Source organism: Mus musculus, chromosome 14 (genome assembly GCF_000001635.26).
Source record: "Mus musculus strain C57BL/6J chromosome 14, GRCm38.p6 C57BL/6J".
Classification (NCBI taxonomy): domain Eukaryota; kingdom Metazoa; phylum Chordata; class Mammalia; order Rodentia; family Muridae; genus Mus; species Mus musculus.
Window position 1 is genome coordinate 76,436,904 of NC_000080.6, and position 16,406 is coordinate 76,453,309.

At 42.7% G+C, this 16,406-nt stretch overlaps 1 protein-coding gene across 17 annotated transcripts in view; it reads left to right on the forward strand.

The window, feature by feature from the left end:
• Nucleotides 1–16,406, forward strand: part of Tsc22d1 (TSC22 domain family, member 1) — a 92,805-nt gene that overhangs the window by 21,943 nt on the left and 54,456 nt on the right. The window contains exons 3-5 of one of the 17 annotated variants that reach the window (XR_001781105.2): nucleotides 763–912; nucleotides 2,033–2,205; nucleotides 3,006–4,717. The exons of 6 other annotated variants lie outside the window; for them this stretch is intronic. Coding sequence is in view for 4 of the 11 variants with exons in the window: in XM_006518799.3 (XP_006518862.1) it covers nucleotides 2,061–2,349 (289 nt within the window). In the remaining 7 variants the exon portion in view is untranslated. Of the gene's footprint in view, nucleotides 1–762; nucleotides 4,718–16,406 lie in introns of those variants that run through there. 10 more of the 17 variants (XR_383154.3, XR_003950836.1, XR_003950835.1 and 7 more) reach the window with 10 other exon arrangements.

A 16,406-nucleotide genomic window follows, 5' to 3' on the forward strand; every position in this document is an offset into this window, starting at 1 on the left:
AAAATACCCAACCTTTGTTTGTAATTTCTGAATAGAATTTTAAAACACTACCTTGACTCTTACAGTTAAATTTTGCTTAGATTTCATTAATGTAGAATTCTTAAGTAGTCTTCAGTGGTTTATATTGAAGTATCATAAAAGGAAGGAAGGGTTTGCCAACAGAATTGATTAGAAAGAATTGGAGGGTTCTTGTGGGCTAATTATTGCAGAAGTGCAAGGGCCGTGCGTCTAAGGCGTCTCCAATGCCCTGGGTCCATGCTGTTGTCACAGACTCGACCATTCCAGCCATGGGAACGTCAGTCCTTCTTTTTAGTAAAGGACTAGACAGTGTTTCTCTGGGTAGTCTGTACTCAGGTCTTGGTTCTAGTGTGTGCTTTTTGTCATTCCTGCTCTCCCTTCCCAATGAGAAGGCCCTGGGCAGCCCTTTCTTTAAAAACCACAGTGTCCTGCAGTCTATTGGGCACTGTGAGCTAGGGAGGGCCACGTGTTGCCACTTTGGCTCGTGAAGTACTCAGGCTGTTGATTTCCTGTCTTTCCTAGGTGCCAATTCCACCTCCTCTGCTACTTTTTTTTTTCTTTTAATTTTTTGGAAATTATAGTCCTCACGGGTTTCCTTTTCTTGGGCCACGTTGTTTTTATTCCTCATCTGTGCAGAGCTGGGTATGTTCCTAAGTAGAAGGGTTCAGCTTGCTCTTCCTCCTCAGGCTTTGAAAAGGTTGAGTGTAAATGTTGTTAGATAATGGAGTAACCATTCCTTTTCAGCTTTGGTTTGTTTCCACCCTGGCTGCCAGAGCCAGGAGGAAGTGAAGGCAGGCGACACTGTCGTGGTCACTGCCTCCTTAATGCTGAGATGTAACCTTTGTTGGTTGTTTGGTAGAGAACAGGACAGCACAACCCTCGGTCCACTAACAGGTAAGGAAACTTGTGATAACCAGTTGGTGTGAGGGGAAAACAACTTGGCTGCATTTCCCCTCCTTCGCTCACCCAGAATATAACAGGTCCCAGAAATAGGACACCATGGCTGACTGACACGCGCCGCAGGGACACGCGGCACCTTTAGGAATAGAGGAGGGGCTTCAGGCTTCAGCGGAGCTTACCACCCTGCGCACAGGCAGCTGGTCCCTTCCCCAAGGCAGTGCTGTTCGTTCCTATCCTTTAAATCCGCACCTGCCTCTGCATCTCCTTTGAGCTTTCCAGGGATCAGACACTGTGAGCTTTTGAACCTCTGTCCCACAGTAAAACTGTTTCCCAGCATCTTCACCATCATCTATTGTTTGGAATACTTCCGTGTTCTAATCTCTACATTCTGGCCACTAATGATTATTCCTGGTCCCTCTTGACTCCAAATAAAAGGATCATGCATGTAAAAAAAAAATTTAAGTATTTATTACCTATGAATATTATGCGGCCCTCCAGTTTCAAAGATGACTGACCGCTGGAGAAAGGAAACCTTTTTCATTGACATTAGTCAGAGTTTTGATAAAACTCCAGTTTAACCTTTTTTTTTTTTAAGCTATAATATTGGCCTATAGTGTTGATCGGTCTGTCTGAATTACTGGAATTTAAACCATTAAATTGAGCTCTGTAGATGCTCCTGATTAGTAATATTCTTTACTGTGATTATTCTGTTTCTACTTCCCAGTCCATCCTCTTCTCTTTCATAGAAGAATTAACTGGGGATCTTTGGTGTATCAGGCTGAGTGCCTTCTCCCTGGCCCTTTATAACAACTGCGATCTTGTTTCCCATAATAATTTATGATTTTCTTTTTTTTTTGCTCCGATCTCTGTTTGAAGTTGAGCGCTTTGTCACAGAGTATGTTATGGCTTAGACCAGTACAGGCCCCTTCTTAGTTAGCTACCGAGGAAATCAATCATTTGTGGTAACAGACGACTACAATTGAAATTAAGATGGTACTTAAGAAAGTTTGCACCAAGATCGCTCCTTTTTGTCCTGAGGATAAGCCATTACAAACTCAAATGACCAGAGTATGTAATTTTTTTAATCAGAATTTTTTCTTAAATCTATATTCAGCTCTATTTCAGTGCTTCTCTCCTCCCAGAGGTACAAGGAGTGATCCTAGAGCCACAGCACAGATACAGCCAAGACCACGGAGAGCTTTTGACGTCAGGGCTCCACTTTCTCCACTGAACCCTTGGAGACAGAATACCCAGCTTCTGGAGAGAGTGGGAAAGGATAATAAACAAGTGGGTGCTTTCCATTATTTACTTGGGTTTATCTGTAGAGTGGAGTGTCCTTCCATTCCCCGTTATTCTGTTGGGAACCCCCTTGGCTTCTTGGAGGAGCCAAGTGGGACTGCAGTCTGTGTGTTTGCGGAGAATACTGTCTAGTGCCCATTCACAAAACAAACCGAAAATTTAATTTTCTCTCCAGATAACTGATTCAGTGGCTAATCTGGAGCACACACACAATTTGCTCCATGCCTGTGTAGTTCACAGGAATGAAAGAAAGGCAGTCATTTCTTGCTTTGGCCTTTATTGTAACAGTAGACTTGATAGAGTTCTTGCAGAGTCCAGAAATTGAAGTTTCTGTTCTTTCTCTTTGAACTGGACACCTGAAATCTCTAAATTTATACAGTTGACTATTCAGGTGTCACCCTGCCCTATTAGAGAGGACTTTTTGGTCTTTTTTCCTACCGTAAATGTTAGGCCTTCACACTCGGTCTCTTAGGAGATGGAATGGTAGCACTGTTGTGGCTTTACTGTCAAATGGAGGTGTCATCCTTTAATAAAACAAATATGTTTCAGGATTTAATGTTCCTGAAAGCTATACACATACTCAAAAGTAGTTTTCTAGTCCCTAGGAATGTAATTTATGCCAACCCTAGATTTTTCCTAGGGCATTAAGATGACTCTTTCTTAGTTTCTTTGATGCCAAGGGTAGGGTGTGAGTGCAGGCGTGTCTTAGATCCGCAGTGGGTAGAATGTGAGGTTGGTGCTTTGGCAAGTTTTCATTGTTTCCTTGGTGGCTTCTTCTGTGACTCCAGGTATCTTGATAATGGGAGACCGGTTTATTTGTTCTCTAATTGCCCAGATTTCTTTCAACTGGTAAACATCCTACCTCTTCAGCAAAGGAAGTCCTCTAGCAGAGCCCTCATGGACGCTATCTGTCCCCGTGGCAGCACCTGCAGTGTGGAAGGCAGTGGTGAACGGACCCATGCACTATGTCTAGAAGACACAAGGATGAGCCAGCCCACCTGATCTTGTTACTTACAAACTTCCAAGATATACTCGGGTTTATTTTTGGTCTGAAAATGGAAAGGCTCAAATAATGAAGTAATCTTTTCATATTGGAGTTTTACATGGCCATGAAAATATTTCTTATTCTGAAGACTGAAATAGAGGAAGCTTGAGAGTCTTGTCTTTCAAAGCAGCTCTCTGTATCTGCTTGAATTAAAAGATTTGTGGGACTGAAAATCATTTAATCACATAGGCAACCCCCACTTTAAAAAGCAGCCTTTAAAAAAAAAAAAAAACACCACAGAGAGCTTGAGGAACCCGTCCACCATCTCTCTTGTCACCCATTGCTAAAGCGAATAAAGGGTGAACCCAAGTCTTGAAGTGTTAGCAGGTACTCTTGGCTCATCTCTGGCTGGTCCTGAGCCTTATTCTTACTGTAGTTTATGAAATGATGAAAGCCATGGAGCTGTCTTGGAGGCCCAGTGGAGCCCAGTCTGTGTTCCTAAGCAGTAAACGCCTGTTAGGGTTGAAGGGCTGACTCTGCACTGTGGGCATTGCGCCTCTTGAGAGATGCAGAGCAGAGGTAGTGAACAGTCAGAGTGAACCGTAGGTGGGAATAGGTTTCAAGGAATTGTCCAATTTACCAATTGGCCGCAGCTGTCAAAATGGTGATTCTTTCTTTGGTTATCAGGTAACTGACCAGTCAAAGCTACTAAGGAAAACGGTGACAGTCACCGTTATTCCAACACCTTTTAAGTTGGAATAAGTCTTAAGAAGAGAAATCATAGAATTAATAATAGGAGAACTAAAATGTTAGCCTCTCAACATGGAAGACTATCAGCTAAGAGATAACCTGCTTTTAGTCTTTCTTGGCTATAAAAACTATTTCTTAATTATAACTCATTTTTCAAAAGTTTTAATGCTTTTAAAAGTAAATATTAAAGATAATTTTGAACTGAAAAATTCCCCACAGAACTCTGAATTCCTGTAGAATGATGACAGCTTTGTTGTCCTGCCTTAGTAAGATAGCTTACAAGTGGATCTAAACAAAAGTTGGATTTGGAACTGAAACTGGGATTTACTAGACATCCTGTTGTATTCTTTAAACCACAGTAGGAGCCATTTTATGCCTGAGCCCACTAGCCTTTTGTCTCAGCACTGAAGACAGAAAGTGATTTACCCTTGGAATCTCAAGCTTTAATGAATTTCAGCTCTGTTCCTTAAAGTATGCAAACGAGATGTTAGTGCATTCCTATTACCTCATACGCTACAAGCTACTGCAAAGTCAAACTTTGTGTATCACTGTGAACTGTTTTGTTTGAACTTTAATTCTGATGCATTTTCTTTCTAGATTTTTAAAGAACAATTTCGTGTCACAATATGCAATCCTATATCTTTTCCGTGTTTACTCTATGAATATTAATATAAGTGATTTTTTCCTAGAATGATTTATTGTGTAATATTTGTATTATGTGATCATTTGAAAACTAATAAATATTTTCTCCATGGAAAAAATGCACTTACTGATAAATGGCTTATTTTTGTTTCAGGAGTAGAAAGTGAAAATTGCAACCGTATTTTTAAGTGTATTTATGTGTCTTTTGCTAAGTGTTTCTGAATATATTGTTTTTTGATTTTTTTTTAAATTTTAGAAAAAAAATCCTGTTAAAATTCTAGAGTCAGTATAGTAAATATTAAGAGTAATTTGATCAAATTTTTGAGATTACATTGATCAAAATATAACCCCTTACAAAATAGCATACAGAAATTATTCCTCTACTTAAAACAGAAACTATTGAAAATAATGGCTGGTTAGAGAACTGCCCAATTCATGAGGTGTCACCAAGAGAAGTGTTTTCTGTTTAATGTTCGGCTTGAACATATAGTAGACCTTGACTTGAGAGTCCCTTGCCTTTAACGTCTCCAGACACGGGTGACTCTGATCATCACAGCCATACATTCACCTCCCCCAGCAGCCACCATGGCACTTTCCCAAACGTGAGGCTCGGACGGTGGACTCTGACACTAAATCACACACTATGGAGTCCCACACGAGAAATAGAGCTTGAGGCTTGACAGCCTAGCGATTTGGCTTCCCAAGGAAATGCCATTCTGAGCAAAATGAGCATTGTAAGTGGAAGTTTAACTTGAAATGCCTGCTACACTGGGGCCGGCAGGGGATGGAGCCAGGATTCTTTGGTCTTATTCATCGGGTAAGTTTGGAAAGATGAGTTAAAGCTCCCGTTAGAGGGCAGAGTTCCTAATGTTAGAGTTGAGTTGTTGAAAGGTCCGCAGTCCTGCTTCAGAGGACGGCTGTGGTAGGCATCCGAAATTTCAAAATGATTGCAAAGATAATGATGAAGTGAGAGGTGTACACGCCGCCTTTGCAGTCTTCCCCATACTGTCGTTAATAATAATCAAATCATAATCAAACACTGCAGAGTGGAAATGTGGGTTTTACCCACATGCTCAAGAGTCGGGCGTGGCCTCTGGCTTGCTTCACCACCACTGAATAGTTTAGCTGTAGTATAAACAGATTGTGATTTTTGTACGTGATAAAACGAGGGTTGGGTTTTGGGTTTTTTTTTTTTTTTTTTTTTTTTTTTTTTGGAGAGGGATAGATCTTTGGATAACTTCTTTTCTACGAAAAGAAGTCCTGACCTTTAAACTTGCTGCACGTGTGCACACAACACATTCTCCTCTGCCCTGGTGAGCAGAATGTCAATGCTTGGGCTTTGGAAACAAGGTCTTTTTTTAAATTTTTTTCCATTTGGTTATTTTTGTTACCTGTAAAAAATGATTCCATATTAATTGGGTTCTAAATGTGAAAAAAAAAAAACAAAGTAACCACACAGGAGGTGCCCTGGAGTCTTTTTCCACTAGTATATACATCTGAGGCAAAATTAGATTACTATAGGAAACATCCTACAGGACTTGGAAGTGCATCGGAGTTTTCAGAAATTCTGGTCAAAGAGACTCTCCCCAGAAGAGGTAAGGCGTGGTGCAGGCAGAGGAGCTTCAGCTGTGGCCAGCACGGTGTCTCCTGACGACACAAGCCTACCAGGGCTGCCTTCTCTGCAGAGAGAGAGGAGCCAGGGTCGTGGTTTTCCCGGAAACTTTTCCAGACCACAGAAATAGATCTGTTTTTACATGCTTGCGGTTTATCTAGAAATATATCCATAGACACTGTATTCTTTATGTACAAGTAACCTCTAATATTATAAAGTTCCAAGGCAACGTCTACCTTTCCTTTCTTAGTGTCTATGACCCATACTTAATTTAGTGGGTTTTATTTGAGACAGTCTTCCTGTGTAGCACAGGCTGTCTTCAACTTGTAATCTTCCTGCCTCAGCCTCCTGAGTACGTCCCAGGTGTGTATCCCTTCTGGCCTTTAGTGTGGTGCCTTGTATCCTGTGAAGGACCGTGGAAGCGCTGTACTTGGCATGGAAATGAGGGCGTTTCCCAGTTACCACCTGCCTTCACTTTGCCTCTGGCTTCTCATTTCTATGGCTTTACACCTATGATTTAGAAAATATAAAATCTTTATTTTGGTTTATTAAATTAAGGACTTTTATACACTTTAAGTAAGTTGGGAAACCCATATTTCTAAGTAAGAAATATTACCTACTATGTAAAAGTAATTGGAAAGAGAAAGCTATACTGTTATATTCCTTAAGGACAGTTCAGTAGGTTAAAAAACTTGAGTGTTAATATAATACTCGGTGTATCTGAGAGAAATCAGTCTTGACTGGTAGAAAACAGGTTAAAATTGTTATCTTTTTCTTTCTTTCTTTCTTTTCTTTTTTGGTTTTTTTCAAGACAGGGTTTCACTGTGTAGCCCTGGCTGTCCTAGAACTCACTCTGGCTAGCCTTGAACTCAGAAATTCACCTGCCTCTACCTCCCCAAGTGCTAGGATTAGAGGCATGCGCCCCCACGTCTGGCTTAGAATTGTTTTCTTAAGGTCACAAGTGTCATTGACTTCTGAGAGGTAACAGAAAACACTGTGAATTACATCACATTTGAACTGTTTGGAGAAGGACTTCAGCTTGTCAACATACTGCTTTTCCTTAGAGGGATTTTAAAATTGTTGTTCTAGTTCTTAGGGTAAAACGGCACAGTTGCTGATACAAATCCACTGTCAGCTCAGCCTTTGGTGAGAGAGTAGTTCTGAGAAGAACTTGACCCAGGATTTGCTCCTCTCTGCTTTGTGAACCAGTTTATCACCCCTATACATACAATTGATTGCTATATAGAAACAGTGTACCATTTCTAATTCCACACTACTCATAAATAATAAATGTGTGGAATTCTCAGCCACAGCTGGGACAGGATATCATGTTACTAGGTTGGCAAAACAAGTTTTTTTTTCCTTTTCATATATGGCAGTCTTGATGATGTCTCTATATGGTCTCCTGTTGGCTTTGAGCCTCCTTCCTACTAGATCAAGCACGGCCATGCCCCCTATTTCTGAAGCATGTCTTTGAGAGCCTTATAGGTCTCTGAACATGTTTTGGATTTTCATTGTAACATTGACCCAGAACGGTACAGATGTGTCTGGCTATTAAGAACTGACCTTGCTTGTCCATGGGATCTTATATCACTGATATATAACCTATACAAGTCCCTACGTCTGTATCCAGTAAGCACTTAAGTCTATTATGTTGAGGTTGTCCTAAGCAGATAATTTATGTAGTATAATGCACAAAGAAATTATTTGTAAGAATCAGATCGGTAGTCAAAAATTGTACAAGGCACATAGTTTAGTAAAAGAATAGAGTTGAGGTAATAGGGAAGACCTTGGAAAATGAGACACAAAAGTATAATCTCCACTTAAGGTATTTTTGGTTTGCTTGCTTAGTTCTGACACAAATAACTGAATTGTGTGTTAAATGACCGGTATAATATAAAATGTTATTTTTCCAGGATGTCCTTGCAGATTTAAGGGTAATCAGGCCTTTTGGAGCCAAAGTATTGTTACATGACTGGCATTGAGGAAATGAACTTGTGTTTAGTAACAGAATTAGAAATGTGGAGCAATGCTTCATTGGAACCATTTGGGAAATGAACCAAACCAACTGAAGACGTTGAAGAAGTAGATGTCGAAGCCCAAGTTCTAGTGCAGATGCAGAACTTGTGGTGTGTATTGAAATAGAGGCCAGATGCTCTACAGCACAGCATCCGTAGAGCTTAGCATGATTTTTAGTTGCCAGTTGGAATATTTAAGATTTCCACCGGGATACAGAACTGACCTCCAGGAAGACATGAGGAGCTTACGGGTCTCTGCAGCGTGGATGGATGGGCTCAAATCGCAGATACTCAAGTGCCTTTTATAAAATGATGCAGTGTGTGTGTGTTCCCACCTACAACTTGCAGTGTGTCTGAGATCTTCTCTAGATCAGCTGACACACTGGTACTTAGGAGCAACAATAAGACCTGTCCTCATGTGTCGTGAAGACAGTTTTTAACCCCTAGTCCTTTTAGTCTGAAATGTTGGATCTATGGCTACGGAGGAAGGCTGACTATCCTACTCTGGCAGAATTAGGATTTTGTTTACATAGCTATAATGGACACACTTCTTGGGTGCTTTGCCTGTGCTTATCCAACGGTTCAGCTAACCTGTGAGAAAGCTGGGGATATTTCTGTTTTCTATGCCAAGCAACTCAGCTTATAAAATCTGCCTGAGAGTATACTGTCAGTGGGCAAAGGAGATGGCATATGAAAGTGTTAGTCTAAAGAATTAATCTATTGTCTTATTTTTAAAAAATCTTTGCCAAAAGAAGGGCAGGTTATTTTCATAGAATGCCGTGTTGGGTCTGCAAAAGGATCCACTTAGTATATACTCACAGGCTTTAAAAAGTTTGGGAATTCTAGGAAAATACATTAGACAATAAGGTGGACATCTTTCCTATAATTCCCTTCTCAATTAGTGTGGCACTTACTGTTGTTGCTGAGTCCTGTACCAGCTCACACAGTGTCACAGATTCACTGATGACATCAGAAGAGGTCACTGACCTAGAACCCCTAGGGGCTCCTGCTCGTGCTGTGGCTGGGTCCTATGGTAAGCTAAGCTCAGCTCCTTTATACACAAAACTGTCAAACTTCTAAAGGCAAGGGCTTTACTGCCGGAGCTATCACCACCACCACCACCACCACCACCACTCAACCCCAGAAAGGGTTTGGTTTTTCTCTGAAGTGATAATTTTCAAAGTGTGGTTTGGGTCTAGCTGCCCCTGGGCACCAGAGAGGGTGTGGGAGGGCGAGCAAGCATCTTAGAAATGCAGATTCTTTGGCCCGTTTTGCATCCCTGCCAAAGTGACTGTATCCTCTCCTCAGCATTTGGTGGTGTCTGGTTTGGGCTTTTCCAGTAGGAGTTGCAGTGGTCGCTTATTGTTTGAATTCACAGGTCCCTGGCCATCCTTGTTGAAAGGTCCATTGTATATGGTGGGTTTTTGTCTCTGTTAGCTTCTTTGACATTAGGTATCCTAAGGGTTTTTTGCCTGCTTGGAAATCAGTTCATTGATTTTGGACAATTTATGTTGTGTTTTGAATACCAGTCCTTTGTCAGATATATGTTTGGCAAAATTTATCCACAATTCTGGCTTGTCTTTAGACCTTTGACAATGTTCTTTTTCGGAGGAGTGTGTTTATTTTACTCATTTTAAGTGAAGTCCATCCTGACACTCTCCTGTTAATGAGTCATGATTTGGTGCTGTTTGTAAAAATTTATTCCAAACCCATTCACATAGATTTCCCCTCCACTCTTCGTTGTCTAGCCCTGTCCTGTCCCCTCTTAAGCCCCCTGCCCCACCCTCAAGGTCTGGCATTTTACAAGTATTTCTTTGACTTTGAGTTAACATTTTGCAAAAGTTGTAGGATACAGGCTTGCTTCCCTTTGATGGCAGAAATTTGAAGACTTTGCTCGTTGCTTTTTCAGAGATATCTACTCTGTTCTTGGTTTCTGTCTCTTGGCACGATGTCCTGTCCTGATGCTGCGATGCTACCATTTCCTCTCAGCCTGGAGCTTTGGGGAAGACCTGAAGCCATGCTATCCTTCACATGCTTTGTCTTGTGCTCTTCTCCGTCTTCGGCTTTCCTGTGCCTCTTAGTGTCTCAGATCTTTGTCTCCATCCACAAAAGCAGCTGAGCATTTTGATTGGCTACATTGAAGTTAATGTCAGTTTGGGATGAATTTGCAGCCTAAAAAGTTTCGGTCTTCCCATTCTTGAAGACGGGACCTGTCTGTTCTCACATTCATCAGCACTTCAGTCATATATATATATATATATATATAAATTATGAGATAATGTAAGATTTAACCCCCATTTTAAAAACTCGTGGCAAGCACTTGTAGCTCAGGCTAGCCTTAAATTCAGTCCTCTGCTTCAGCCTCTCAAGTGCCTTGATAGTTGTATACCATTGATAGTTGCATACCAGCCTTTTGTATTTTGTTTTCCTGTAAAAGCGAAGCAGTGTCTTTATTTCCTTTCCAGTGACTTACTGCTCAAAGCAGCTGGCTTTCTTGTCGTGTTATTCGCTTCATATCCTTCAGCCCTGCTGTAGTGACCTACAGAGTTGAGATTCCCCCCTCCCCACCCGTGTTCCCCGCGAGGTTGGTAGGGAGTGGTGTCTGGGGACAGAGATACTCGTGATTTCTTCTTCTCCAGTCTATCCTCCATTTCCTTTGCTTATGCCACTAGCATCTGCTATTGGACACGTGAGAGGACATGTTTTTGTGCAGCCAGTATTAGGGGAAGGTGTTGTGAGCTTAGCTGCACAGTCTTGTCGGCACTCTTACGAGACTGAAGTTCCATTCCAGTCGCTCTTAGTGCTTTTAATCCGGAATTGCTGTTGAATCTTGACAAATGCATAAGCATCTATTTACTGAAGGCTGCAGATGACTCTGATTGACAGCACTTGCCCTGGCTCCAGCTCTCGGGTACCAGATGCCCTCATACGATCTTCAAAGGCACCCACACACTCATCATACCCACACCTGTCACATACAGAGATATAAACCCCTTAAAAACCAAATCTTTAAAGAGCATTTATTTTCATGATCGTATGAGTTTTTCGACTGCAACTTGATTCCATTAGTTCTATTAATTGGTTTCTGAGTTGAGCCAGCCTTGCATGCATTGGATAAATCATAGTGAGTGGCACTTAGGTGTGGTGGGTTTTCATTTGTCAAGGACTTGCATCATTGTTGATGAGAGAAGTGAATCTATAATCTATAATTATAATCTATAATCTCCCTTTCTTGTGTTACCATTGTTTGAGATACTAGCTAGTGTTTCATCTTTCCAAATAGGCTGTGTGTGTTTGAATGCAATGAGTGTTGGTAGAGAATAGTGTTCAGGAGTGTTGTCATCAGTATCTAGCGCTTCTGTTTGGGAAGGCTACTAATTAGTGTCTTCATTTATTTAATAAGTACAGGTCTGTGCATTTAACAACATTCCGGGACGCGCCCCCCCCCTTGTTTAAGTAGATTGGTCCTAGAAGATATTGTTGTATTTTATTTAAGTTGCCAGGTTTGGGGACAGCTCTCTCAATGCTTACTGTCCTTTTAGTGTTTGCTGGATCTCATGGTCTCTCTTTCAAGTGTGTCATTAGTGTGTGCTGTCACTGTGGCCAGTAGTCAGTGCATTGATCAAAGAACTAGAGTTGGGTTTTGTTGATTCCCCCCACCTCCCCATAAGTCTTTTTTTGCATGTGTGTTCAGCACTGGGCATTTCCCTCCAGGTAGTATTCTTGCTGCTCTGATTCCCAGATCTTGATGAATTTCCTTTTCCTTTAGTCTGAAATACTTTTGTAAAGTTTTGTTTATGTTGGCGTGTGCTTGGAGAACAGCTTTGTTGAGTTGCTCCCCCCCCCCCCGCCCCCTTTCTTTGTATGCGTTCTGGGGATTAAATTTGGGATTTGTCCAGGTTTGTCCAGTAGGAGTCTTGACATGGGGAGTCACCCTGGCAGCCTCTAGTTTGAAATACTTTCAGTTTCTCTTCAGACTACTACTTGACTTTAAAAGCCTCGCCAAAATTTGAGGGGCGGCAGCTGGCTTGAAGTGTTACTAAGTTTTGGTTTAATTTCATTGTTGTCTGAAAATATTTGGATATCCCCGATTGCTCTAAACATGAACTGTCTTGGTGACTGTGCTGTGGGAGCTTCAGAGGAAGATGGATTTTGATGCTGTTGGATGTAGTAACCCCAAGCTGTCATTTAGGCCCTGCTGATTGATGATGTGTTAGGCTGTGCCTTCTTCTCTCTGATAGGTCTTGGCAGTTACTCTCATAAAGTCTTTCACTGGAATGGAGGATTTGCTTGTTTTTCTAATCTGTCAGTTTTTGCCTCGTAGTCTCATTTGTGGGGGTGGGGCGGGGAGTTCGGGGGTGAGCACATACATACTACAGATGTTCACAGCTTACAATATTGATCTTTTTAATCATTAATACTTACCTATCTTGAATGTTTTTCGTGTTCTCAAACTTAACTTTGAAATGAGTACAAGTACTTCCACATTTTTAGATTTTTCTCTTTCAAAAAAAGATTTATAAAAATGTATGTGTATGTGAGAGTCTGGGGGTGGGGGAATGGGCCTGTGAGCTTGCAAGTGCAGGTGCTGATGGTGGGTATGGGATACCCTGGAGCTGGAGCTGAGGGTCTTCTGCAAGAACAGTGATTTCTTGACCACTGAGCCAACTTTCTGGCGTCTAATGTTTCTTTTATGTTATGATGGCTGGCCTCAAACTCAGCATGCAGCCATGGATGGCCTTGAACTTGGGATTCTCCTGCCTCTCCAAGTGTTGGGAATTATAAGCATGTGCCGTCATGCCTGATATATGTGGTATTGGGACACAAACTCAAGGGCTTCATGTATGATCAGCAAGAACTCTACCACCATCCCCAGCCTTCCGATTTCTTTTGATTAGTGAAAGTATAATACATACTGCCTTTTCTCTACTTAAAAAAAAAAATTATCGCTGTGCGTGTGATGTGTGTTCTTGCGTGTAGGCACGTGTCATGGGACATGTTTGGAAGACAGAACAGTGTTCAGGTATCAGCTCTCTCATATTTTTGAGGTGAGTCTCCTATTATTTCTGCCAAGCTGCAGGCTTCAGGCTAGCTAGCTGGCCCTTGGTGTCCTGGGCAATTCTGTTTGCACCAGCCATCTCGCCGCGGGAGTGCTGCCAGAGTTCTAGATGCAGATCATCTCATCCAGTTTGCTTGAGGTGTCTTGCCTGTCCTTCCTCCGTTTGGTCTAGCATCTCACCCTGTTGTCCCAGGCTAGCCTTGAACTCCAGATCCTCCCGCCTCTGCCTCGGTGCTGGCACTACAAGTATATACCCCCATGCCTGTCCCTTAGCACTCTGCCTAATCCAGATGGGCCTTTGAACTTAAGCAGAGTATCTCATAGACAGCACACATCTGGATCTTCACGCTTGTTTTCCTGATGGTATTCGCGCTTTGAGGGGTTTGTTTACACTGTTAGCAGCTGAAGTGATGGCTGAGACGGTCGGTGTATTAGTTACCTTGTATGTAACTTTTCATTTCTTTCATGTGTTTTCGACATTACTCCGTCTCTCCCCTCCCCCACTCTTCTCTGGTAGCAAGCAAGCATTTTATGAAATTCCATGTTTCTTTTCTCTTAGCCTTCTAACTAAAGGTTTATTTTAGTCCTGGAGATTAAAGTATCCGTGTCAGGCAAGTCTACCTTCGGATTACTATTTCAGTTCCTGAGCCCAGCCGCTGCCTCGTCCCAGAGCATCCTAGACCTCTCTCCATCCTGTGCTAGCTTTCCCGTGTTGGTGCGGTCGCCATTCAGAAAAGGCTTAGATCAGCTGAGAATCGCAGAAGTATCCTTTCTGCTTTCCCACTGTCTCCAAGCTTACCTTTGTGTAGACCTGCCTTGTTTTCCTCTTACAGGAACTTTTAATGTTCCCAGGCGCCTTTCTGTGACCCTTCTCCCACCCCCATCTCTTCTTGTCTGCCAAAGTCTTTTTTCACTTTCCCGGGATAGTTTTGCTAGACACAGGAGCCTGGTATTTTTGTATGTTCTTTACCACAAGAACCTGGAGGTGGATCATGTAGGAGTGAGGCCCCCATGGTGCTTTGCCAGGAGGTTTTCCCTCCTAGTTCCCAGTAGCTGCTCGCTCATTCCCTGGCCTTTGCACCAGCTGGGAAGCTAGGCAGCAGTCGCTGTTTCTGCATTTGCCTGCTTCTCCTAGTTTGAGCTGGCCCTGCTTGCGCTTGCCTTGACTATATTGGAGTCCCACGTGGAGGAAGAGTTGCTCTGTGCACTTTGCAAGCCATCATTGTCACTCGGATTTATTTATTTAGTCTTTCCTGACTCTTGAATCTGGTTAAGGGATTTTTTTTTTAATGTTCTCTTTCCTCTACTATCAGGTAGTCCTGATAAATCATTGCTCTGGGTATCTTCTAAAAATATTTTTTCTTTTTCTTTTTTCTTTTGTTTTTTCACAACAGGGTTTCTCTTTGTAGCCCTGATTGTCCTGGAACTCACTCTGTAGACCAGGCTGACCTTGAACTTAGAAATCCATTTGCCTCTACCTCCCAAGTGCTGGGATTAAAGGTGTGTGCCACCACTGCCCCACTTATTTTTTCACTTTTAACTGTGTATTTGTTTATATAAGTGTGTGTGTGTGTGTGTGTGTGTGTGTGTAGGTGTGTGTGTAGGCATTTATCAGCCGTTCACTGTGGGTGCTGAGTACTGAACTTGGGTCTTCTGAGAGCAGCATGCATTCTTTCTCCCTGAGCCCTGGCCCCAGGCCCACTGTAAGTATCTGTTAGACTTTCATACACCAGTTTTTAGTAAAGAAGGCTTTTGGAGTCTTAACAGGTTTAGAAATGATTGAAAACTGCCCAGTGCCAGCTCCGAGAAGCGCTCCTTGGAGACAAGCAGCTTCTCACAGAAAGGCTTCCTACAGTGCGTTGTTGAGGCTGGAGTTGACTGGCTCCATCGAGTTTCAGACCAAATGGTGATGCGGGTCAGCTCACCTCCCTGTGGGCTTAGAGCAGAAGGAAGTCCACTCGACTTTTCCTTACACATTGTCTCCAGTCACCGCACCTTGGACACCCAGACTGGTCTATTTGTACTGTCACAGCTTCTCAGATTCTGTCTCTCTTCAGTCTGTCCCAGCCTGGCTTTTGCTTCCTGCACCTGCACCACCGTGATGACTGTGGACAGTCATCAAGGCCCCCTCTGTTGCCAAACACAGCAGCTCATGACTTTCTCTGTCTGACCTTGTGCAAGCACAGCCTTGGTTTGAACTCTTGTACTTCCTGAAGTGCACTCTGTTGGCTTCTGTGACTTCATGTTTTCTCTCTTCTCTCTCTTCCTGTCTCTCAAGTTGCCATTGCTCTCCACCCCAGCCATGGATGAGCTTCAGGGCTCGGCGTGTTGTCCTCGCTTCTCTCTGTGCTTAAATGGTTTTACGCAAACCAGTGGCTTTCTTTGGCCACTGGCTGTCCACCAGTTTTTACCCTTTTGCCCTTCTCAGACCCTTCTTTGAGGAAAAGGAAGGTGACAGACGTGTAGACCTTGCTCTTTCTCTGCCTCACCTCAGTAGCTCCTGACCTCTCCCTTGATGTCACTCCATTACTATCCTAGTGAGTGGCATATTTGTCACAGTTGGAGAAGCAGTTTTATACACATGATGCGTAAGTTAATTTTGTAGCAAATTTGGAAATGTGTGGTCTTTGGGTATTAATTTTTCTCACTGTGACCTCTGGCACCCACCAATCGTTTCCCAGCCAGTTTGCCTGCCTTCAGTGTGACGGGGCAGACTGGCTTGCTTTCATTGGCACTATGTAGCTGAATGGTTTTTTCTTTCTTTCTTTTCTTTTTGGTGGCAGATCAGCTCCTGTCAGGCGTACATATTTGCTACTGTTTATGCATTGAATGGCTTCTCACAGCGGCTTTGGGGCTGATAGGAGGAATACCATCCATGATTGTTCAGACATTGCTTTCTTTATGTGGACCCAAGTTTGAATTCTTCTGGCAAAGTGCCCGTTCTCAGCCTCCCTCTGTAGCACAGGCTGCGACTGTCCTGTAAAGTGGCCGTTTTCATTTTGCATTCTTTGCCAGCTGTGGCTACCGGTTCTGTCACTTGGCGTCATCCCCAGCATCTGGCAGCGCCAGTGTCTGCGTCTGTCTGCTCACAGTGGCTCACGGTGGCTCACGGTGGCTCACGGT